Source organism: Ziziphus jujuba, chromosome 11, assembly GCF_031755915.1.
Source record: "Ziziphus jujuba cultivar Dongzao chromosome 11, ASM3175591v1".
In the NCBI taxonomy this organism is placed as follows: Eukaryota; Viridiplantae; Streptophyta; class Magnoliopsida; order Rosales; family Rhamnaceae; genus Ziziphus; species Ziziphus jujuba.
In genome coordinates, this window is record NC_083389.1 from 6,926,248 (window position 1) to 6,950,277 (window position 24,030).

A 24,030-nucleotide genomic window follows, 5' to 3' on the forward strand; every position below is an offset into this window, starting at 1 on the left:
TATATATTTACTTTCATTGTTTTTTTTCTTTTTCTTTTTCTTTATTTTTTGTTAGCCCAAATTATGTATATATAATTAAATTTTAAAAAAATAATAATAACCTTTCTCTATCATTTTTTTGTTTTTGTTTTTTTTTGATAAAATCTTTCTCTATCATTAGTTAGGTTGGTTTATGGCACAAAATAGAAAAGCCTACCAAAGTGACATTTTTAAATGCAGTCACAAGACTCTTGCATTGCATGGTAACTGTGCTTGTGTAGTTACTGCTTTTGATGTCTGTCATAAATGAAAATTAAACCTTCACCAATTCTTTTCCTCCTTTTGGGTTGTCATATAAATAATGGTTGGTCCTCTTAATAGTTTCAATATTTTAAGTATTAGTTACTTTCACATCTTAGATATTATACCAAAAGGCAATAAATTTATTCATTTGAATTAAATAACAAATAAGGAGGGAAAGTAACTCCAACTTGGATTAATGCGATTCTTTATTTTTAGTCAAAACAACAGTTGTAAAATTTGAAAATTGAAAACATTTGTGGACTTTAATGGATAATAACAATATTTTTGTTCCGTAACAGCATGTATATTGCATTTTTTATGATTTTTTTTTAATTTTAATTTTTGAGTGAGAAATATGAGTAGGAGTCTAATCAGGTAATAACATCAACCAACCCATTTTAAATAAAATTATGGCGTTATTGAAAATAATAATAATAAATTTGTGGTTAATGGTGGGGCCAGAATTAAATAAAAAAAAATAGAACCAGAGAAATTGATATACTCCAGCCAATTAGCCTACTAATACGAACAAATATTATTGAATGACCATTCAATTTCTGGTGTTATGCAGGCGTGGAGCTTTATGATCCTTATCTTCTGGTAAGAAAAGTTACATCCCATTAATAAAAATTTCATTTTTAGATTTTTTTTATTTTCGATTTTTAAAAATTGAAAAATATGATAATACTTTGGCCTGAACATTACTTTATGATAATAACATTAAAAAGGTTTAGTACCACGAAAAAAGTGTTTTAAGTACACGGAAAATTCAGATTGGGGTCTTTGGTCTTAGGCCAGAATTTAACAGCAACAAAACAATTGTTTGAAATTGGCAAATTATGATGAAATTTTCATTAGGCATGAATGAACTCGTATTTTCTTTTCTTTTTTAAACTTTTGGGATAAGTATGACCATGTTATTTGACTTTTTCTTTTTCTTTTTTTTTTTTATTAATGGAATTTTTTTGACTTTAGAATTTGTTGAAAGTCGAGATGGATGGGAATTTTGGCATACAAATTTATCGTTTAAGTTGTTCAGAATATAATAACTGTAAAGTTTTATAAAATAAAATAAAAAAATCAATTCCGTAGGGGAAAAAAAGTTATAAAAGAAAAAGAAAGGAAAAAAAAAAAAACTTTTATAAAGAAACTAAAATTTTCTCCCAAAAAAAAAAGGAAAAAGAAAAAAGAGGTCTATTACCGAGTAATGCCGGTGAGCCAACCGTTAGGATTTGAAATTTGCAAAGGCGGAGGCTTCTGTTGACTATATCCATGACCAAGTCCGCTTCTTCGTTTTTCAAATTCTTTGTCGACCGTTTCTTTCTTCCCTATCAAAACGACACACATTCTCTTCGCTCACTCTTACTGTAGCGGGACTGAGCGTGAGTCTGAGAGTGCATTTGCAGGTCCTTTTCTCTGAATTCCGAACTTCCAAGGTCGTTTAGTCCTCGCAAATTAGGATCTGCAAATTGCACGAATTTGGCTCTGTTTGTTCACTCTGCTTTTTCCGGTCAGTTATCGCTTTCTTCATTTCATTTTTCCTTTTTTTTTTTTTTTAATAAATTTTATTCGTTTTTCGAATTTCGGTTTCAAATTCATTTGGGTTTTTTGGGAAGTTTTCTGGAGTTTTGTTGACCAAATTGGATGCGATTATGTTTGCTAATGATTGTTCCAATGTGCTTATTCTGTTTGTTCCGTTTGTATTGAAACTTGGGGCTGGGATTATTTTATGTTTTTTGTAGTTCAATTTAATGGGTCGAAGCATTTTTTACCCCCCGATGATTGGAAATCTTTGTCAGCCACAGCCTAACTCTTCCAACAAATAAATTATAGATTTTATTTTTTCTCAAAAAAAAAAAAAAAAAAAGGCATTTTTTTTTTTAAGTTTTAATTGTATTGATTTTGTGTTAACCATTTTATCTATTTTTATGTACAGAATTGTTTCAAACCTTGAGTTGACTGAGACCTCTCAATAAAAAAAGATGAACTTTTAAATTCTTCATCTTTTGGATTATTGATTTTCGTTGATGGTAGGTAAGAGTTGTTACATCTCAATAGCTTTCTTCTTTTGCAATTCATTCAGGCTCTCTTGGCTTTTAGTACTAAGAGACCTTTGCAAACTTCTTGATAGCTAGGATTGTAATGTTTTTGAGGATTACTTGTGGACTTGATTACTATCAGATAGTAATTGACTTTAACAATTTGTGGAGGAACAAAACTAATGACAAGGTTGAGGAGAAGTAATATCAAGAGACCTGGAGTTGTGGCAGCGGCTCCTAACACAGAAACCAATGCTTGTCAGAAAATGAGACCTTTCCATGGGTAAGCACGCTTACTGTTTTGCTCATTTCCATTCTTGGTTTCTATTTTGCCTTGAGATTTTGTTTTCGTTGGTTCGATATGAGTATTTAAACCACTGCTTGTAAAGGAGGATCAGCGGCCCCACTAGACGCTCAACTACTGGAAAGTGGACGGCTGAAGAGGTAGCCATTTACATAAACTTAACTAACTAAGTCGATTTCTTTCGTTTTAGCTGGCTTAATTAGTTTGTGATTATACGTTTATAACAACCTTTTTGTTTTGCCTCTCTGGAACAGGATGAACGATTGCGGATAGCAGTTCATCATTTTAAAGGAAAAAACTGGAAAAAGATAGGTATATGTGATGTAAATGAATATTATCACTTTATTTTCATTTCATTTTAAGACATATACTAGACACTCATATCCATTATGTTTTCCTGTATCTCATGTTTTATTAAGTAATTATTCTTGAAGCATGTTATTATCTTTTCTACCACATGTTGGTAATCTTCACTTTTTCACTATATGTTCAAACATTTTCAAGAAAAATATCAACTTCTTGTATTGGATGTTTGCTTCTGTAGTTTAAAGTGCAAGATGTGTCAATATATGATGTTTACTTGTTATGAGTTTCTTTTTTCAGTAGGATGTACAGTGACTTGACGTTATAGATTGTGGAGTGGTTTCAGTATCTTTTTATCAAGAAGAAATTTACTGATTGTCCTTTTCCCATTTGAAATGGTATCATTTGCAGCTGAATTTTTCAAAGACAGAACAGACGTTCAATGCCTACACAGGTGGCAGAAGGTTTTAAATCCTGAACTCATTAAAGGTCCTTGGTCTAAAGAGGTACTTGTTTTCATTTCTTCAAGATGTTTAATACATGTACATAACACGCACGCATAATTATGTTTGCAGTTTATAGGCAGGTTTTGCACAGTTTCTATTTATACATATATGTTTATGCTGGTTAGATAGCCAATATCTTGTACCTTTCTTTGATCATGCATATCGACACAATGAGCAGGAGGATGAAGTAATAGTTGCTTTAGTAAATAAATATGGAGCAAAGAAGTGGTCAATTATTGCAGAAGCATTACCTGGACGTATTGGCAAGCAATGTCGAGAAAGGTAATATATTGAACCTGTCTGAACTACTAGTTTTACTTTACTCTCTCTCTCTCACATTCTTAAGAAATTCTGTCATATGACTCTTTGCTTGCTTTCATTGAATAATTTCTTCCACAGGTGGCATAATCATCTTAATCCAGCCATAAACAAGGAGCCATGGACACAGGAAGAGGAGCTGACTCTAATTCGTGCCCATCAAACTTATGGGAACAAGTGGGCCGAGTTAACAAAATTTTTGCCTGGAAGGTATGGACATATGGACATTCATGCTTCTAAACCATCTCTCTAAGTTTATTTTTATCACAAAATTATGAACTTGGATTAGGAAAGATTCTTTGACCAAATAAGATTTGGTCTGAAACATTGTTGTACCTTTTCTGCATCAGGACAGACAATGCAATAAAAAATCACTGGAACAGCTCAGTGAAAAAGAAGGTAGACACTTATCTGGCATCAGGTTTGCTTGCTCAATTTCAAGGCCTGCCTGAGGTGAGAAACCAAAATTCATCCTCTATGGGAATGCGGCAGGGTCATGCTGATGAGCTTATAGAAGAAAACATTATAGAATGTAGTCAAAGATCAAATGCTGTCAACTGTACAAAATTCGATCACGTAACAGAAAATACTGCTATAAATGCAACAGAGGATTTTAGGACTGAGGAATCCGATAGCGGAGTGGGTTGTAACCTTGAGCAACATTCAGCATATGAAGATGTCTCTCCTGCTATCGATGATACACAGTTTAGTTCGCATGAATTATCTGGCTTGCGCTTTCTGGATTCTTTAGAGGAATCATCAGTGCAGTTTGGAACTTCTGGATTCTTCCCGACTGAGAATGAAAACTATGACAGTGGATCTTCTCTGCTACAGACCTCTGAGGGGTACAGGACTTCTACTACAACAGAAGATATGCTTGTTGATTCTGTTAAAATGGAGCATCTAATGATATCTGAGAGTAATTGTTGCAAGATCATATTCTCAGAGGCAATGAAACCTGAAGGAAATGCAGCAAAAAAACCAATATATATGCCCTTGAATGGTGGCAAGAGTTCCTTACCTGGTCAATCTGATATCCATAGCAGTTCATCTGCCAGAACTTTACCATTAAAGTCACCTGTCCGTCCTAAGAATGTCTCAGGCCACACTCTGGAGCTGGAGGTCATTCCAAATCTGAAAGATGACTTTATCTATGTTGACTCTCCGAATGGTGATTCAGATAAAACAGGCCACCATTTGAAGAATGGTCCAAAACTCGTCCCCGTGGATATATTTAGTTCTTCAAATCCAGATTCTAGGGCAACCATTTTGTCTGGGTGTAGTGACAAAAGAGATTCAGAGTTGAATGAGGCCAATGTTCCATTGAATCTGGCTGTAGCAGATAACACAGATTCTATGCAAACTCTTACCTTGACGGATGACAGTTCCACCATGCAAAACAAAGAAAAGGATTTGGGCACTCTGTCATATGAACCTCTCCGTTTTCCATTGTTAGATATCCCATTTTTAAATTGTGACCTCATGAAAACAGGTAGTGAAATGCAGCAAACCTATAGCCCCCTTGGGATTCGTCAATTCATGTTGTCTTCGACAAACTTTTCCTCACCATGCAGCTTATTGGATTCTCCCATTGTGGATGGTACTCCTGAAGCTATATTAAAGCATGCTGCTAAGAGATTCAGCTCTACAGCATCCATCATGAAAAAGCAATCAGATGAAATTTTATCACCAGCTGAAAAGACAAAGGGAGAAATGAAATTTGAAAATGACACAAATGTGAGTACATCTAGCTTCACTGTGGTTTTTCTTCTCTAGAATCTAATTTTATTGAGAATGATGGTTCTGCAATGTCCTTATCTACACCTGAGGAGTCACTTCATTCTGATTGTCTCCAGAAACTGAGCTACGGGGATTCCATGCAAGACGTAGTTAATATGGACTGTTCTTTTGAAGGGGGGAAAGAGACTGTTGAAAATTTAGATGGCAGAATATCAGATAAAGATGATGAGGCCAAGGTAGATTCTGATGCTACTTTCCATTTTGTGACTATTGTTTCTTTAGACTATTTTGCCTGTATAAAGTTTTTCTAAAATGCAACAGACCAAGACTCAATGTGTTTGTTCTGAACTTTACCTGGTTTATACAAGTTCTATCTGCATTGTCAACATAATTGCTGATTACATTTGCTAAATCTTTACCACTGTTACTGCATCAGCATACAGGAGTACTTACCGAACATAACATAGGCAAAGATGCACATGAAACAAATAGCACATTGATCAATGCAGTTTTAAGTCCAAGAAGTCAGCATAGAAAGTTGGAAAGATCAGATTTGGGAGGCTCTTTAGATTCGGTATCTGAGAATGATGAGAGACAAACAGTTCCTGTTACATCTTTAGAATGTGCAGAGTCATCAAATCCTTCAAAAAGTACTTTGGAAACTGCTGAAAATGACGCTGATAATCAAAGCATTAACATGTAAGTTACATTGAGTTACGGTTCATGATATGGCTTCAAGTTATGGGTTTTGACATTTCTTCCTGCTACAGTCCTCTGCTTACCTCTTTTAGGTTTGCCATTCCAAGTTCTACCATTTAGTATGTTGGCTGTTGCTTGAAGTTTTGACTTCTTGGATTTGCTATTGTGTGTTCAAATAAACCATGGAATCCTAAGACTTTGATCTTTTATTATGACCAATGAAGTCATGAACATGCTAACTATTCACACCTATCTGTTGGAATATTGTAACTTGCTTGCATTTTGAGATGCTGACTGTTTTTCATTTTTTGTTTCAGGTTTGGTGAAACCCCAGGTATAAAAAGAGATATTAAATCTCCATCAACGTGGAAGTCTCCTGTCTTCGTGAATACATTTCTCCATGGAAACGTTGACACAATAATGACATTTGAGGTAGGTTTAAGTCCAAATTGGTACTTCTACATTTGTTGGTGTATTTTCCTCACACCCTCCCCAACTGTCCTAGCGTTTTTTGGTATTTATCTTTTTTTATTTTTTATGCATGTCACATTACTGCTTAAAAGATCCTTTTTAATTGCAACATTTTTTAGCCTCATGGGATCACCAAGCTATATCACTCTATTAGTTAGCCTAAATTTAAGTTTAAAAGATCAGAAGCATAAAGTCAAGCCCTCAGACAGAAGTCTCCCATATCTCTGAAATGTTAGGATATCTGTCACATTCTTTACTGTGTTATCAACTCAGACCAAAGAAATCATGTTAATTATTTTGAGTTATTTTTACAGGACATCGAATACTTCTTGAGTCCTGGGACAAGAAGCTATGATGCCATTGGGTTGATGAAGCAGATGACAGAGCAAACAGCAGCTACAATCACCAATGCCAGGGAAGTTTTCGCAGGTGATTTTGTTGAATCGGCTCCAAAGACAATATTCTCCCTCGATCAAAATTCAACCGACAAGAACAACTATATTCATCATAACGAGCAGGAGAATATGCCTCCGAACTTATTGGTAAGTTAGTTTTCTGATGAAGCAGTAATACTGAAATTTCTAATTTAAAGGCTTTCCAAAATAAAAACAGACGAACATGTTATGTTATACATGGTGTTTACAACCTTCCAGGTTTCGTATACATATATATTTTGGTGTATATATATATATATATATCTTACTGTTAACTAACATTTCTGCTCAAGTTTCAGAAGGAGTGGCGAGTTCTTGATTTCAGTGAATGCGTGACACCAACCAAGGAAATGGAGAGCAAAAGGTTAGCTGTGGCACCAACCATTTCAAGTCCCTCATATTTGATGAAGAGTTGCAGATAGTGATGAAATTATTATGGTCTTAATTAGCTTTTTCTGCTTTCCTTGTGAGTTTATGTATATTTGTAGTTATATCAATTTAACAGAGATGGATGTAGAGTTTATGCAGTGATTATACTTTTTTTGTACAATGGTTCAGTTCCTAAACAGAGCAATTTGTTTTAAAACTATTATATCCGGGAATGCAGAAAAATCTCAACTGGCTTTCACAACAAAGGTGGATTACTTGTCACTCAAGACAAACCCGAACGCCCCGAGAAGGAAACCCTGAGGAGTATATTATATTAAACATGACATAGATTACGCATAAAACCATGGGATATTAATTAACCAGAAAAACAAAATTAAGACATTATTCAACTATAAAATAAATTACCAGAACCTTGCAGTACGTAAAAATTAAAATCATTACAAAAACTAAATATAGCAAGCTATATCAACATCATCGGCAAAACCCATGTTGATGCTGGCACATATGGCTTGTAATACTCTCTAGGTAGGCAACATGGTAGAGCACTTCCATCCTCTAAGTTAAATACTTCAATTCGCCTAATCAAATCCAAACAAGCAAGATCACCACCATAATAGATTGAATTTGTAATTTGATGCTGAAACTAATACAGTAGGATAATCCTCCACTGAAAATAGACATCGTCCAAATTATTAATTGGAATAATTTTAAATTGCTCAGTCGATGAGTCATTGGAGTATATCAATTTATATAGTTTGAAAATGCCATAGTCTCATTTTCTTCTCCAAAATATCTATGCACCATTGTAAGTTCACCATTTATGGTTTCCGCAAAATAATTATGTGTATCATGACCAACCTCTAACATCATATTTGATGTTGATACAATTTCATTAAACTTGATGCATCTAGAAGACTCCATTACATCTAGTGTTAAAAATTTTCCTTCATGAAAGATACCAAACATGCAACCTTTATAAAATATCAAATCATCAACATAAATAGGATAGGATGAATGATCTAAATTTGAATAGCTCCAAAATTATAACTGAACTAGAACAAGGATTTCAAAAAGTGTGTTTTTAGACTTTAAAAGAAAAAGAAAAAAAAAATCATATTTGATATGTTGATTATTATAATTACTAGACCAACAAAGCCATTTTGACATGGAAACAACTATGCAATGTGGGGATCACGTAGTCTTAATAAATTTACCATTTCATAATAATAATACCTTGCTTCAGAGGTCACATTTTTATTTTCTATTAAGTACCCAAAACGCTAGAATTCTTACACGTGGCTTTGGCTTTCTCATCCTCAAATTCAATTCTTCATTAGCATAACCAATAGCTGGCAATATTAGGAGCGCGTTTAATTTTTTAGTTAAATTAATTTCTACGTGTTTGGACTATCTTACAAGAAAGAAAATTGTTTTGTTTGTTAGTTGGGTTTTTCTATGTCTTTCCCGGATTTTTTTGCCAGCATTGACCTCCTAGCCTCTGATAAAAATAACATTCTCAACAATTTATATCTAAAATTCTCCTCCCCTCCTTTGTTTATTAGTATTTTTCGGGTCTATTTTTCACTTTTTTTTGTCAATGACCCACCCACGTTTTTAGTTTTTATTACAAAAAACATAAAAACTCCACTATTCACTCAAGCCTTATCTCTCCCTATTCATCATCAACTTTTGCAAAACCAATTGAAAAAAACTGAAAAAACTACTTCTTTTTCAGTTTCCATATCTTTAGCCTCTTGTTTTGGGAGAAGGGTTTCTTCTCTTTCTCCTTCTTTCTCCATATATAAGTCAGCATCATTACATTGTTCTTGTTATTTTCATTTCTGGGAAATATATATAAAAAAATAAAAATAAAAAATAGAGAAAGTTTGATTTGTTCTCTCGCATATATATAATCTGAAGGAGTTGTACAAATTAATCTTCTCTGTTTGCTGGTTGAACAAAGAAGATAAAAGTTTTTGAAAGCTTGGATTCAAAACGATGGTTCGAGCTTTCTCTCATCAATGCAGCATGCAGAAATCAAAGTCTTTTCATTTCAAGAGAATGTTTGATAGTAGTCCTGGAAGGAATGGTCAAAGTATGATTTTGGACAATGTGAATGGTGGTGGAGCAGAAGATTATAACAGTAAACTTCAACTAAGAAGCTATAACTCTAAAATGGGAGGAGACCGCCCGATGGAGAATCATAATATAGGATGGGCACTTAAAGAAGATATAGATCCGGTTTCATGCTTGGATGTTGGAGGCAGGAAAGTAAGTTCTCAAGGCAAGATTACATCTGCAGGTAATAATCTATACCAATCAATCCCACTAAATAGCTTCAAGGCACAAAAATAAGATCAATGGTGCCCAAAAGTTTTAGCCTTTTGGATTATTTAACTTTAAAATAAACATGGGGATGAAGTTTATTTGCGATATGTTTCAGATTTGGAGATGATGAAGGAAAGGTTTGCTAAGCTGCTTTTAGGTGAAGATATGTCAGGAGGGGGAAAAGGTGTTTCATCGGCTTTGGCTTTGTCAAATGCTGTAACCAATCTTGCAGGTAATTTTTTTGGTTTTCCATTCTTCATGTTTCATTTGATTAATCATTTAACAACATGATGATTCTGAGTTGAGGTTCTTTGGCTTCTTTATATGTTATATACAAATGGATGCAGCATCTGTTTTTGGAGAACAAAAGAAACTAGAGCCTATGCCTGCAGAGAGGAAAGCAAAATGGAAAAAAGAAATCGAATGCCTTTTGTCTGTAACCGATCATATAGTGGAATTCGTGCCCTCACAGCAGCAATCCAAGGATGGAACTTACATGGAGGTGACAGCACTTTCTCTCTATGTTCTTCCATTCTTGCTTCATCATCTGACACTAGCAAATAGCAAGAATGTAAAAAAATTTGAATCTCATTCTTGACAGATAATGGTGACTCGGCAAAGAAATGATCTGCATATAAACATCCCTGCCTTGCGCAAGTTAGATGCAATGCTCATTGTAAGGATATATACTCCTATATATAAGTATACTTACAAACGACCTAAATTTATATACTATTTGCTAATCAGAATATACTGAACAGGCCTGCTTGGATAACTTCGGAAACCAGAATGAGTTCTGGTATGTGTCCAGAGAAGAAGATGAAAATGAGAGTGGTAGTGCTCCAAGAAAGGATGACAAGTGGTGGCTACCCACAGTCAAAGTTCCTCAAGAAGGATTATCAGATGTCAGTCGAAAATGGTTGCAATTTCAGAAGGAATCTGTGAACCAAGTACTAAAAGCAGCCATGGCTATAAATGCTCAAATACTTTCAGAAATGGAGATACCTGAAAACTACATAGAATCCCTTCCCAAGGTATATATACTTACTACTTAAGGCCCTCTTAGATATCAACTTTACAGATATAAATTAAGTAAACTGCAACTCCGGGTTTCTCATTTTTTGGCTCTCTTTCTGTACATAGAATGGAAGAGCTAGCCTTGGTGATTCAATCTATAAAAGCATAACCGATGAACACTTTGATCCTGCACAATTCCTCTCAACCATGGACTTGTCTACAGAACACAAAGTTCTTGACCTTAAGAACAGGATTGAGGCCTCCATTGTTATCTGGAAGAGGAAGATGCATCATAAGGATGGAAAAGGTTCATGGGGTTCGGGAGTGAGCTTGGAGAAGAGGGAACTATTTGAAGATAGAGCAGAAACCATTTTGCTCCTACTCAAACAGCGTTTCCCGGGCATTCCACAATCTTCTCTCGACATAAGTAAAATCCAATTCAATAGGGTAAGAACAAACGACAACTCCACTGACTTGAGATTCTGTCTTGTTTCTTATAAATATTTTCCGTTCTCTAAGAAGTAATAAATTAACTTTCTTTTTTATTATATAACAGGACGTAGGACATGCTATTCTAGAGAGCTATTCAAGGATAATAGAAAGCAGAGCTTCCACAGTCATGTCAAGGATTGAAGATGTTCTTTATGCTGATTCTCTTGCCCGAACACCATCACAACCCAAAAAATCCAACAGGAAGCTTTCAATGGATTCTTCACCTCTACCACCAAAGTCTCCTAAACCCTCACCAGAAGAGGTGGAAGACTTGAATTCTGCAGAGACACCAACCTCAAAGACACTCTTGGACTTCATGGGTTGGAACATAGTCCAAGGAGAAAGCGATGCAAACAAGAAAGAAACAAAGCTGGACGCAGAGAGCTACATTAATAAAGAAGAAAGTGATAAGCTTATGAGCAAACCTGCTTTAATCTCAACAAAAAAGTTTTCATATTTGGAAAAGATTGAAAACTTGAGTGGTTTGAGAAGCCCAACAGCACGCCATTAGTTTCAATAGAGAGGGAAAAAAAAAAAAAAAGGAGAAAGAGAGAAAAAGAAAGAGATACATGGAGAAAGAAAGAAAGCAGGTAGAGATAGAAAAAAGTAAAAATGGATAGGTCCATACGTAGTTAGGGGGCTTTGCTTTGCATTGCATTTACATGTCTATTTGATGTAAATAGTCAAACCCAAATGTTTTGGTTGTATGATACACACTTACTATTTATTCGAATTCGTTGGTATTTATTTCGATGTATTAAGTGCTTCCTTCCTACCAACCAAGGATAAGGAAGTCCCAGGTGTCCAAAAATACTACTGCGTTTGATATCAACGACTATATGCACGCGCCGATGTCCTTTATGACTTAATTAATATATAGTCTGAATTTGAGTTAGACATTTACATATAATATCATTTACCATAATGTTTTGACTACATAGATGAGGAAAAGGAAGACATAAACTTGAAACACCATGAATAACAATGAAGCAACACAACATCATCAAACCCCAAAACCAGTACCCCATTGACAAAAAAGGCAAAGCAACTTCGAATTTTTCCTTATGTTCGTTTTGTTCGTCGAATGAGTGCCAAGATGTCACTGCTGTGCACAGCTTTTCTACTGCGTCCATTCCTCCTCGTCTCCTGCAACCCAAAATTTATTAGGCATGGCCTGCCAAAAGCAATGAACAGATTGTATATATAGTTTATGAATTACCTGGAAATGGAATGTAGGATTTGGACATTTTGAGAGTACTGATGAGAAGCCATCACGAACAGGCAATACTGTGAAATCCCCCACGTCACAGATGAAAAATGGCTTCTAATTATATTATCTATAGTTCAAAAAAAAAAAAAAAAAAAAAACATATTTTGTATGGTATAGCTCATTTATTGTATCAGGCGTGGAAGGGAAAATATGTTACCTAAAGGTGAATTTGGTTCCCTTGATAGGGCTGGTGGTTTACCAGTGAATTTGTACACGAAAAGTGGCTTATTGCCATCCTGCTTTCTCTCGACTTGATGCTTTTCATCATCCCTTTTTGTAGATATTGGATTCACAGAATCTCTGCATGAATCAAAGTCAACTTTCATTTTGTTATATTAAAATTGACATGCATTCAAGGATCGCCAAAAAATGCATTAATGTGTTAATTGGCAACAAAAACTCTTACCTCAAAAAGTTTCATTTGATTTCTCAACGTCTCTAACTGCCCATATGAAATAAAAATAAATAAATAATTAAGTATAAAAAATGTAAATGTAATATATTAGATATATATATATATATATATATATACACATACCTATTTAATTAGCTACAGTTTCTAAATACATCGAAAAGAAGAAAATGGTATGGAAGAGTATTTACTTGCAGATAAATAGCGTGGGTGAAGTCTTGGTCTATTCTCAATAAACCGTACTTTACTCAGAGCAAGCTTGTCAGCATATTGTTGGCATGCCAGAAGTCTCTGTATTTCAAATTTATTCAAAAATTCACAGAAAAATCAGTAATTAGTTATCAAAATTAACTACATATTTGAAATACAAAAATATTATAAATAAAAAAACATTTAGAATAAATCTTTTACTTGTTTGAGGCAATTGATACGAAGCTCAGCATCCGAAAAAGCATTAGTCTCAGAAACAAGACACTTTAGATTGGAAGAAACACATCCAAGGTGATCAACAACAGTAACCGCTGCTCTGCATATATACTCCTTTGTATTTTCCACCACACTGCCAAAAAAAATATACATATATATATATATATATATCCGTAACCCAATGTGCTTCTTTCTCTATGTAAGAGACTGATAATAATAAGCCCAGCATGAAAAATGAAGAAGTTTTCTGAAGACAGTTAATCCAAACCAAACCAGAGGATAATACAATTGGTTAGCAAAAGAGACTTACGTTTTCTTTTCTTTGGCATTCAAGAACGTTGATTCACAGTAGTCAGCCGCGTAATGAAGTTGAGACCGCAAATCTCTTAGTTCCTTTTTGACCCACCGAAAAAAAAAAAAAAAAAAAAGCTTCAACTTCAAATGTGCCTGCACAAACAAAACAAAAAGTATGCTTGGCACTGTTGGAATGGAAAAGGTACCTGAAGAGAATGGTCGAAGTGTATAACATCCTTAGTCTCACTGTCTAAATAATCTTCCTCTGAAGAAGCTTTTGAGTTGTTCTGCATTTCTTTCTTTTCTTCTGTTTTCGTGGAAGACTTGGAAGAGATAAAGTGGAAAATGGAGAATATCTATATATATATATATATATATATTTATACCAGCTCTGTTTTTTTTCTCTCCTTTTTGTATATAATTTGAATTTTTGTCACTGAGTAAGCTGGGTTTGGATTTGAGTGTTAGACAGAGAGACAGAGCGAAGTCGGTGACTGGTGGCTCGTGATACATTCAGTACGTGGTAGCCAAACAACAAAAAACCCATCATAGAGAGATCCTCCAACCACGTAAATCCATCATGCATTAGAAAGTGCAACAAGACAAAATCACAGTTTCAGCCCCGTGACCTTGTGATCTGTTGCCTTTTCACTTTCTGAGAAAAAAAAAAAAAAAAATTCTATTAAACAAGAAGTTCAGTTAGTGACCCACAGGTGACATAAGAAGCCACTGCCACATGCTATATTTACATAATGAAACAAACATTAAAATAAAACTAATGATTATGGAATCAACTCTCAAGGATTAATTATATCGTTTTTTCTCCGAAACTTGTATCTCAGTTTCACATTTTGGGTCTAGACTCTCATTCCTTCACATCAATAAAAAAGCTGGGCACCAGTGACAAGACCCAATTAAATAACACTTTTTTAGCAATTTTTAATTCCACTATTTTGCTTTATTTGGTTGTTTGTTTGTGAGTAGAGTAAGACATAAAATAAACTTTTTTTTTTTTTCCTTCCACAGTAATTTGAATAGCCAGTGTTTGGGACTGAGTTACAGTTTTCTATGTAAGTTAGACTCGGTTTGAGTGAAGTTAAACTAAATTAAAGCTTAAACTCAGTAGTCATAATATGGAAGATTATTTATTCATTTTATTACTGGACTGTCCCCTGAGGTACAAGATCATAGAGCACATGCCAAATATTTTCCATGAAAATTTGGTTTTTGAAATTACCCCAAGGAGTGGCATCCAAGACGGTCTACCCATAAAAGAACAGAGAAGGTACAAAGTTCACTCGATACAAGGAATCCACTCATTGGCCGGCCACCCTACCCCCATAACAAATGTGTGAAGGGAAAAAGCTCTAGCCAGCCCCATCAACTTGCTGTAACCATACAAGAAGACTCAAAGTTGGGACCTGGGAGTTCTTTATCCTTCTGCTTTACTGGATGTCTTAACAAAAAAGCCATTGACTTTTTAAATCTGAAAATCAATGGTACATCCACCAAGCATCTCTGCGGTCTCAATGTCTGATAGGATTGAATGATTATCCAAGATCATGGACTCCGACAGAATATCCCTGAGACTCTTGTAGGTTTCTTGATTTTCATGCTTGTAGTTGATCAATGGCTGTGATGCTTCAGTTTTGGTAGCTGGCCTTACGAATCCCTTGCTATGATGAAGAAGTTGCAAATCTATTCAACACAAATACTTTTAGGAACGTTTATAGATATAAACCTGAACGGATAAGATGTATATAAAATATATAAAATAAAATAAAATAATTATTAAAAAAAAAAAAAAAAGAAAAAGAAGAAGAAAAAACCGATGACAATGAATTTACGATGAAAGAGAAGGGGGATAATCAGCAATATAGTTCTGTTTATGTTAAATGATGTGACTGAGCCATTTTATTTAGAATTGCTAATCGGTTTGAGTACATATATGAATATAGATATATAACCTCCTTCCTCTGAAACATACTCTGTTCCCTTTTTATCTGTGAAACAAGTATTTTTGCCACTTTCTCACTTAATTTGTTGTAAACATGTAAATTCTTTTCATGTTTCCTACCGAAATATTTGAATAGGAAATCATAACTGGTAAAACTGGGAACTTACCTTCATCTCCAGTTTCAGATTTTTGTCTCGTAACTCGTGATTTAGCTCTTGTAATACACAACCATGGTCTTTCTGCTTCATAATCATGTTCTGATAATATTGGAATATGCCAATGGCCTTTCTCTGATTCCTGAACATATTTCACCAAGAGTTATCTACTTTTATATCAGGTTTTAGAAGATAAATGTGTTAAAATATATACATGTGCACAAAATTTTCTCCAAAATTCTGATAATATACATAGCATGCACAAGCAAGGAGTTGACTGGTTCTAACCTGAATTACAACAGAACAAGGAGGAGGCATATGAAATACAGGACCAGCATCAGTAAAACTGAAATGCACCTTACATAAGAAAAGAATAGACAACTTGTTAGGAAAATTCTTTAAAAATCACATAAAAAGAAAAAGACGCATCAATTGATTACAAAATCTAGGGAAAGAAAATGAAACTATTGATCCAGTAAACTAAAACAAATTCTTAAAGATCTTCACTTACTTGATGCCTTTCTTTCCATTTGGGAAAGAAATCATTTCCAAGAAGCTGAAATGTATGATCTCTCATTTCATCATTTGTCACAATTAAGCACTTGAACTTTATAGCTGCATATAACCAGTACCTGAAGCACAGGTTAATATCGATGGACTTTAAATGCATATGCATCACATATTAATTGAAAAACGTATAACATTATAGGTCACAATTAAGCAGTTGAATACTCCCAATGTAATGTTTCTCACCAATCATCATTTGACCCAGTTGGTGTTGCATAGAGTGCATCCGCATTTCTCCACTTATCAACCAATGCTCTATTTATGGGTTCATCCATCCTTCTTCCAGTAATACGCTTGTTATGCAAAACAATGAGTGGCCATTTCTTTGAAGGAAGTTTTTGTCGTATTGCATTAACAACAGCATTTATCTAAGTAGTCCATCATCATAAAAAAGTTAACAACGAAGCAATCATTAAAAGAAAGGAAATAAAATTTTAGATCTGTTAGTTTTGTATGTTTCCAAGACATCATAGAACTTGCCTTGGATGGCATGAATCTTTTTTGGCTGAAAAGACCTATATTAGCTGCATCCACCACTGCTTCAAAAGGTCCATAATAGTCAAGCCATTTCTGCAAGTCAGATTTGAAGTTGTTTCAACATATCAAACCCATATACATGACAAAAAATATATTATTAAGGGATATCATACTTGAAATTTCTGAAAGCTTGAGTTTTTCTCTCTTTTTATAGCTATAGAAGCAACTGATTCAGCAAAGTCTTCTGTTTCTTTTGGATCAAGGTCAATAGTGGCCAATTTCTCCCCACAGCATTTGCACAACCCATCCACTCCAATGGTTGTCAGTAACACAGACCATTTTCCTCTTCCCAACCATCCCTGTCCATGCCAGCCACCACCTCCATTCTCAATTGCTTCCTTTATTAACCCCTGATCCCATTTTGTTTTCCCCACTCTTGAAGCTGCCTTGCTCTCAAACCAACTGGCAATTAAATTTGCAGTTGAGAGTGAGACCTTCCTTACATGAGTTCTTAATTTATGCAACAAATAATATACCCTGTCTCCCTTACCAACTCCTACGCTCACTCTTAAAAGGGCCTCCAGTTCGGGCTCTTCTGGATAGACACCATTTTCTAGCATATGTTTCTCAACAGCAAATGCCTTATCAACATTTCTACTATTGCAAAAAGCAGATAATGCAGGACCATAGGAACGTAGTCGAGGATTTATTCCCAGTGACTTCATTTGCTTCACCATATCAAATGCCATATCACCATTACCCATTGACATAGCCATTCTAGCCACAGAAGTTAATGCCGCTTCATTCATTGGGATCTTTTCCAAACACATCTTTTCATAGATCTCAAATCCTTTCTCAAGCGCATACTTCTTCACATCTTCATCAACCAGAATTCTTTCATTTTCTTGGTTCTTGCTTCCATCTTCTACATGTGAAGAATCATCATCACATTTATTAGGATTACTGAGTCCATCTAAGAGGCGAGAATTTCGCTTCACAAAGCCATTTGAAAACCGGGCTAATTTCTCCTTTTCATTGAAACTACTATCATGGTCATCAATACAAGTAGCAGAATTTAACTCAACATTGTCAGCAGTCCTATGAACCCTACCACTACCATTCAGATATCCATTGTCTGAAACTGACACATTCAATTCCCTATCACCCCAGTTATCCAAGTGACTAGACTTACTCAAGTCCGTCGAGTTCACCATGGAAACTTCACTAGGTGACTCCAAGGCATTCAAAGTCCGTGTACCACTCCCACTTTTTGCAGGTTGAACAACACCAACAGCCGCAGAAGAACAAAGATACAAAAGCACAGTATAATGGTACTGCCCCATTTTGATTCCTTCTCTCTGAGCTAAATCATAGAATTGAATAGCACCCATAACATCCCCTCTCTTCGAGCACATATCTAATCCAATTCTCATTTGAACTTCTGGTGAATCAACCTTATTTTTCTTTGACCCTTTTTCCTTCTTGTCTTCTCCTCCCACCTGCTTATTAATACCTTCCTTGGCCTTCACATCCTTTTTGTGATTAACAATCTTCGTACTTTCTAAAGATTTAACAACTCCAGTATTCTTATCCTTAGACTTTATCGAAGAATGCCCATTACTCATTTCCCTCCTTTTTCTAAAACCCAGATTTTTCCTCAAATTCCTGTCTTTGGTGAACCCGTTTTCAGTCTTTTCCTCCACCACTGAACTGCCATACTTTTTCACAAATTTTTTGCCGACTTTTTTTTCTATAGACCTTAAAGTAGGAAATCCAGGACCCGTTTCTTTTCTAGTTTTTGAATTCTTGGTTTCTGTAGATGGGTTATGGTCTGTGGTAGACGACTTCGTAATAGTGTTGCTAACATTACCTTTAACTACGAGAAGTGGAGCAAGTTCAAGTGTGTGTTTGGAAGGTGAGGAAGTGAAAAAACAAGAAGAGTAATGAGATTTGAGACCAATCAGAGTCGACGGGTACTTACAGAGAGTAACAGAGAAGAGGTGGTGATTTTGTTGGAGGGAGTTGAAGCTAAAGGAGGCCATGTGTGGCCGTTGGAAAGAGTTCATCCTCAATATTGATATGGCTATAATATGATAATAAGGTGGTAATAGTATTCATAATTCCAATATTACAGAATTGCCCTTCATATTTGATAAATCGGATAATGGATTATTTTTTTTTTTTTTTTGACTTCTCAGGCTGCATAGGATTGTGAAAAATGCTTTAAATAATACATCTTTATTTTTTGGTAAATAAATAATACATCTTCATATATATATATATATATATATATTGTGAAACGGAAAAATAGAAAATTTTTAAATAGCCGAAAAGGTATGTAAATCAAAATATGACTAAAACACTATGGTACTAGAACAGAAGTGGCAAAGAAATGGCCTTTGAAACAAGGTGAGCATGCAAGCCTACGGTACTAAAACTAAAACACTAATCAATCAGAATATGCTATAATATAATAATCGACATTTAAATTATAATTCGAAAAGACCAAGGAAAATTGAGATTATTTTTCCGAGAGCCAACACTATCTGATCCCCTTTCTTACGCGACCGACGAACTTCTATTATCGTTATTTGTCAAAAAAAAATAATAATAATAACTTTTATTATCGTCAATAGTCAAATTAAGATGTTTTTAACGCTTTCATAATAATAATAATAATAATATTCTGCATAGTTTTTTTTATTATTATTTTTGCATATGATATAGAAACAAGTTTTTGGCCATGATCTTTATCCACCCTCATAATTCCTACTAAAAGTTCAGCTGTGAAAAAACTCAATAAATTTCAAGTCCCCATATGTTGATTTCAGGTGATGGATTTGTAAAATATTATATGTTTTAGGATATATATATATATATATATATATATAATATACATATGTAAAGTCCAGCTCTCCTTAGGACGTGAAGACTATATAACTAACTTTTGGTTGCTAAAATATCGATATTGTCTCTTTTACGTTAAAAATACAAGGCAGGAAGCCGAAACAAAGTTGTATTCAAAACTGAGTGACGTCTCTTCCTGGCTCCAAAAACCATTCAAAAACCAGGGTTATTGAAACCTTCAGGCAACACTGCAAACTTCTAAAATTATATAAATACTGTCGTCTTGAAATCCGAAAGATATTTATTTTATTTTCGTCCAAAATAAATAAAATAAAATAAAGTAATAAATAATCGACTCCACTATCTTGCTATCGTTAGCCAAGACTATATCATTTGCAACAAATCGCCATACCAGCTTTTGAAGATCCTGTTTTATCAATAATAACCCCATCTCCAGAGTTTTGGTTAAATTAGAACTCATTCAGCCTCCCCAAAAAGAGACATGCCGAAAAGGAAATGAAGATCAACATAATATAGATACCATGTAGGCAGGTAAAAAGTTTAAATGTCATTGGCCTTTAGTCATCGCAAAACAAAACGTGAAAAATGATCCCTTCATATAGCCAAGCCATCAAATAGCACCACTGTGTCACAACTTGCTACAATGCGACTGTTATAAAGGCATTGAAATTCCTGAACAATGGAGCAAAAACACTTATTAAAATAGCTTCTTGAGGAATAGTATAAAACCTAATCTTGGACATGAATTTTTTCGCCTAGTCAGATAAAAGGACTAACTCGAGGACAGCTAGAATTAAGTACTTTGCAGTTTAATTATGCTCCATTCAGTGTAAAACTGTAAATTAGGTAACCCAACCATATAGATTTATATATATGCTGTCAAACAGCCAAAACCAATAAGCTTGCATGCTTCCAAGAAATTTTAAATATGTACTTTTGCCTATTAACTCTGTATATCCGACATTCACCTCCTACAAATGTGGAATGCATTTAAGTAAACTATTCCTACTAACACATCAGCGAACTGAGAGCATAGATTACAAAGTCCAAGCGTAATGGCATGAGGCATTTAAGTTTTCAATCATAGAAAACATAGAAGCAAACATCAAAGTGCAATAAAGAGTTCACCTCCGATGAAACTAGAATGCGTTTAAGTAAACTAGTCTGACTAACACATCTGTGAACTGAGAGCATAGATTACAGAGTTCAAGTGTAATGGCAAGAGGCATGTAAGTTTTCCATCATAGAAAACACAGAAGCAAACATCAAAGTCTAATAACTATCCTTCCTTGTAGAGCGTTTAGTTATACTTATATCTTCTTACAAGCACTATCAAATTCAGTTACTAAATTAACAGCCTAACTTTTCTCCAGTGTTAATTCTCCAGTGAGAAAGATTCATTATTAAGCTACCTTATATTCATTTTTGTTTCAGCTAAGAAGGTACCCTTCTACTTTAGTTTTGTCTCTTCCACTTCCCACGCTTCTCTTAAATCTTTTGGTTACTTCCTCTCATAAGATTCAACATGTATTATTCAGAACTAAAACCATATATAGATTAGCAGCAATATCAATCATCAAAATTCATCTCTCTATTATTAGTCTCCACAGAGAAACCATAAACAAGTAAAAATTTAAACAAACCATCTAGCGGCCGCCAAAGCATCAAATAAAATGGTGCAAACCTTGAGGAACTAATCCCCAGCTTCCAGATACTATCGACAAGCTTGATATTAACCGAGCTGAAGCAACTGCACTGTGTAATGGCATCATTGATCCCATGCTGCTCAATTCCAATGGTAATCTAACCACAGAGTAAAAATACGTAAGTATCATAAATCAAACATATTTATCCTTGTGGGTTATGATAAACCTTCACGGAATATAAAATAAACGGGAAATTTTACATTTTCCGTATTCTCCAATCATGGTTCTTAAAGAGAGGAGATTTTGAGAAAAAGAAATAGTAAATAAAAAATTTGCCACTCCAGCCAACTAAAAATAAGAAGAAAAAAATAAAATAAATCCCCCTTTATTTTCTCAATTCTGGGTTAATAGAAGCAAACACGGAATTCCAGCTCAAACACATTACAGTACCCAGTAAAAGACTAAACCATTTTATTAAAAAAATACCCAAGGTGAAGTATTTTTCATAGTCTAGACCCCAAATACAAATAGCGATGAGAAACATGAAGACAAATGGGAAAAAGAATATCCAACCTTGAAACTCGAGGAATGCGTCTAGAAGAAACGGAGGTCTGAGAGGAAGAACTGAATTTGAGCGGAGACGGCTGGGCTGCCATCGATATCTTGCTGGGCTTCGCTGTAAATGAACGTAATCGAGAAGATAACCTGGAGACTAGCTTGGAGGACGACGACGCCATTCTTGCAGAGGCTCCTTCCTACGGGAGAAAAAGGGTTGAAGAATGAAAAAAAAAAAGGGTTTATTGAAGGATTACCCGAAACGTCGCCGTCTCAGTTTTGAAGGAGAAATTATTAGGTGCGCATTCTCCACCGCGGTCAACTCTGACCTGGTGCACCAAAGCCGTTAAGATAACGCCAACTGTCAAAAATAAAGTAGAAATTTAGGCCAGTTTAATACAAGTTCTTTTATTATTATTTTTTCTAATTTGTATGCAGTTTTATTGTTTTAATAATTTATTTTAATGTTGGTTTGTTAATATTTTGACAGTACGTGCAATGGTTTATTTGGATGTGATGGAATTTCAGAATCATGGATATGTCGTGTAATGGAACTTTATGAATGTTATGAGCCTAATATATGGATGCAAAGGGTAAATGAATCAAATCTTTAACTTAATTGTTGAGAATTTTTAGCCCAAAAAAAAAATTATTGTTGAGAATTTTAAAAATTAATATTATATTAAAACAAAAATATAAATATAAAAAAATTATACTGATATTATTTATTATAAAAATATAATATTAAATAAGTAACAAAATAAGTGGGATTATATTGATATTTACATTTTTAAATATTTGGACAATAATTTGCTATTCACGGGAAAGAATGACGCAGTCCAGCCTAGCATTCTCCCTTAAAGCAAAAAGGAAAATAAGAAGAATATTTTAGCTTTTATTAGAAATTAGTTAACCAAAATAAATTGAGTACTAGAAAATAATTAAACTGGCATCTTTATAATTAAAGCAATATAAAATAGTAATTAAATAGATACTATTTTTTTGAGCAAAATAAATAAATAAATAAATACTACTTTTGTTTTAATTATATAATTCTTTTATTATTAACTAATTTTATTCATTATAATAGTAAATGATCGTTATTTTAGAAGGATTTATTGGACGGTGACTGTCCATATCTAAACTGCGACGGTTTTAGGTCCACGGTATCATTCTATTTTGCCAGCGTCTCAATTTGGACGGTGTACTCCTTTCAATTTGATCACCAAAATAATAGTTAAAAAAAAAAAATCCTTATTTCAATTTTTAAATTAACCCATTTTATAATTTAATGATCAAATTGATCTCTTAATATTCAAATTTTCAAATATATATTTTGCGTTTCAATAATTTATTTTTTTTATTAATTTTATCCCAAAATTTATAACTATCCGCCATGTATAATTAATATGCTATTTATTTGAATAATTTAATGCTTATTCAATTATACTTTATCAATTTTTTGTACAATCAATTTAAGCTCGTTAAAAAAAAATAAAATTAAAAATTAAAAAAAAGGAGAAATGTACATGGAGATTACTCATGTATGTTATACGCCATTAACAATAAAGTTAAAGCTGGTAATTAAACTCATGAGTTATGAGTATAACAGTTGAGTTTCATGGCTGAATTTTGATTATGTCAAAGTCTTATCAGACTTGCTGTTCAATTTTACGTATATTTTTTTAAAAAAGTCTAATCTGACATTTTTTTAAAAATTATTTATATCCCATCTTTATTTGACTCAAGTTCATTTATTATAATCTTACTTAAAAAGTTCATTTATTATAAAGTGAATTATACACAAAGTTGACAAAATTCATGGGAAATATTTGAATGATATTTGCAAATATCAAAGATACATATGAACACGCAAAAAAATTATCATATACTACACCAACAATTTGATATTATTAATAGCTAATATTGATTTCCTAACGTATAAAAATAAAAAATGAAAAAAAACAAAGAAGGTTGGTAAGGATGAGTGACAACGTGTTATCGCACTTGCTTTAAGCAGTTTTAGTTTAAAATAAATAAATAAATAATCAAGTCCGTAGGAACGTCGATGAGATCGGCT

General features: G+C 33.9%; 5 protein-coding genes across 17 annotated transcripts; 2 read left to right on the forward strand and 3 right to left on the reverse strand.

The window, feature by feature from the left end:
* Positions 1–1,482: 1,482 nt before the first annotated feature.
* On the forward strand, positions 1,483–7,653 carry LOC107431803 (transcription factor MYB3R-1). Of its 11 annotated transcripts, none has more exons than XM_025079564.3 (14): positions 1,483–1,792; positions 2,219–2,316; positions 2,493–2,604; positions 2,720–2,765; positions 2,880–2,937; positions 3,340–3,434; positions 3,613–3,716; positions 3,834–3,962; positions 4,103–5,489; positions 5,609–5,728; positions 5,929–6,191; positions 6,509–6,623; positions 6,977–7,204; positions 7,390–7,653. In XM_025079564.3, exons 2-14 carry the CDS (start codon positions 2,310–2,312, stop codon positions 7,516–7,518), a joined length of 2,793 nt encoding a protein of 930 aa, XP_024935332.3. In that variant the 5' UTR covers positions 1,483–1,792; positions 2,219–2,309; the 3' UTR covers positions 7,519–7,653. The 11 variants fall into 11 exon arrangements, with proteins under 11 accessions (XP_024935332.3, XP_060668491.1, XP_060668490.1 ...); XM_060812508.1 differs by having other exon boundaries at positions 1,484–1,792; positions 2,512–2,604; XM_060812507.1 differs by having other exon boundaries at positions 1,485–1,792; positions 2,414–2,604; positions 2,711–2,765.
* Positions 7,654–9,099: 1,446 nt separating this feature from the next.
* Positions 9,100–11,881, forward strand: LOC107431805 (rho guanine nucleotide exchange factor 8). Its single transcript, XM_016042809.4, has 7 exons — positions 9,100–9,788; positions 9,930–10,046; positions 10,162–10,316; positions 10,416–10,490; positions 10,576–10,848; positions 10,958–11,278; positions 11,388–11,881. The coding sequence occupies exons 1-7, from the start codon at positions 9,485–9,487 to the stop codon at positions 11,832–11,834; spliced, it is 1,692 nt and encodes a 563-aa protein (XP_015898295.1). The 5' UTR covers positions 9,100–9,484; the 3' UTR covers positions 11,835–11,881.
* Positions 11,882–12,175: 294 nt separating this feature from the next.
* LOC132800001 (uncharacterized) lies at positions 12,176–12,919 on the reverse strand. The gene is made up of 3 exons (XM_060812869.1): positions 12,751–12,919; positions 12,543–12,610; positions 12,176–12,469 (listed from the first exon to the last, which is right to left on the reverse strand). Exons 1-3 carry the CDS (start codon positions 12,917–12,919, stop codon positions 12,386–12,388), a joined length of 321 nt encoding a protein of 106 aa, XP_060668852.1. The 3' UTR covers positions 12,176–12,385.
* Positions 12,920–14,041: 1,122 nt separating this feature from the next.
* On the reverse strand, positions 14,042–18,968 carry LOC107431770 (proteinaceous RNase P 1, chloroplastic/mitochondrial). Of its 3 annotated transcripts, XR_007238354.2 has the most exons (8): positions 17,055–18,968; positions 16,885–16,974; positions 16,591–16,772; positions 16,349–16,469; positions 16,126–16,194; positions 15,850–15,979; positions 14,963–15,423; positions 14,042–14,380 (listed from the first exon to the last, which is right to left on the reverse strand). XR_007238354.2 is itself a non-coding variant. In XM_016042759.4 (7 exons), exons 1-7 carry the CDS (start codon positions 18,945–18,947, stop codon positions 15,206–15,208), a joined length of 2,703 nt encoding a protein of 900 aa, XP_015898245.3. In that variant the 5' UTR covers positions 18,948–18,968; the 3' UTR covers positions 14,849–15,205. The 3 variants fall into 3 exon arrangements, 1 of the variants encoding a protein (XP_015898245.3); XM_016042759.4 differs by lacking the exon at positions 14,042–14,380 and having other exon boundaries at positions 14,849–15,423; XR_003053223.3 differs by lacking the exons at positions 14,042–14,380; positions 14,963–15,423; positions 15,850–15,979 and having other exon boundaries at positions 16,349–16,452.
* Positions 18,969–20,009: 1,041 nt separating this feature from the next.
* LOC107431780 (protein NONRESPONDING TO OXYLIPINS 2, mitochondrial) lies at positions 20,010–22,173 on the reverse strand. Its single transcript, XM_016042771.4, has 3 exons — positions 21,969–22,173; positions 21,434–21,552; positions 20,010–20,421 (listed from the first exon to the last, which is right to left on the reverse strand). Exons 1-3 carry the CDS (start codon positions 22,130–22,132, stop codon positions 20,402–20,404), a joined length of 303 nt encoding a protein of 100 aa, XP_015898257.1. The 5' UTR covers positions 22,133–22,173; the 3' UTR covers positions 20,010–20,401.
* Between the last annotated feature and the right edge of the window lie 1,857 nt (positions 22,174–24,030).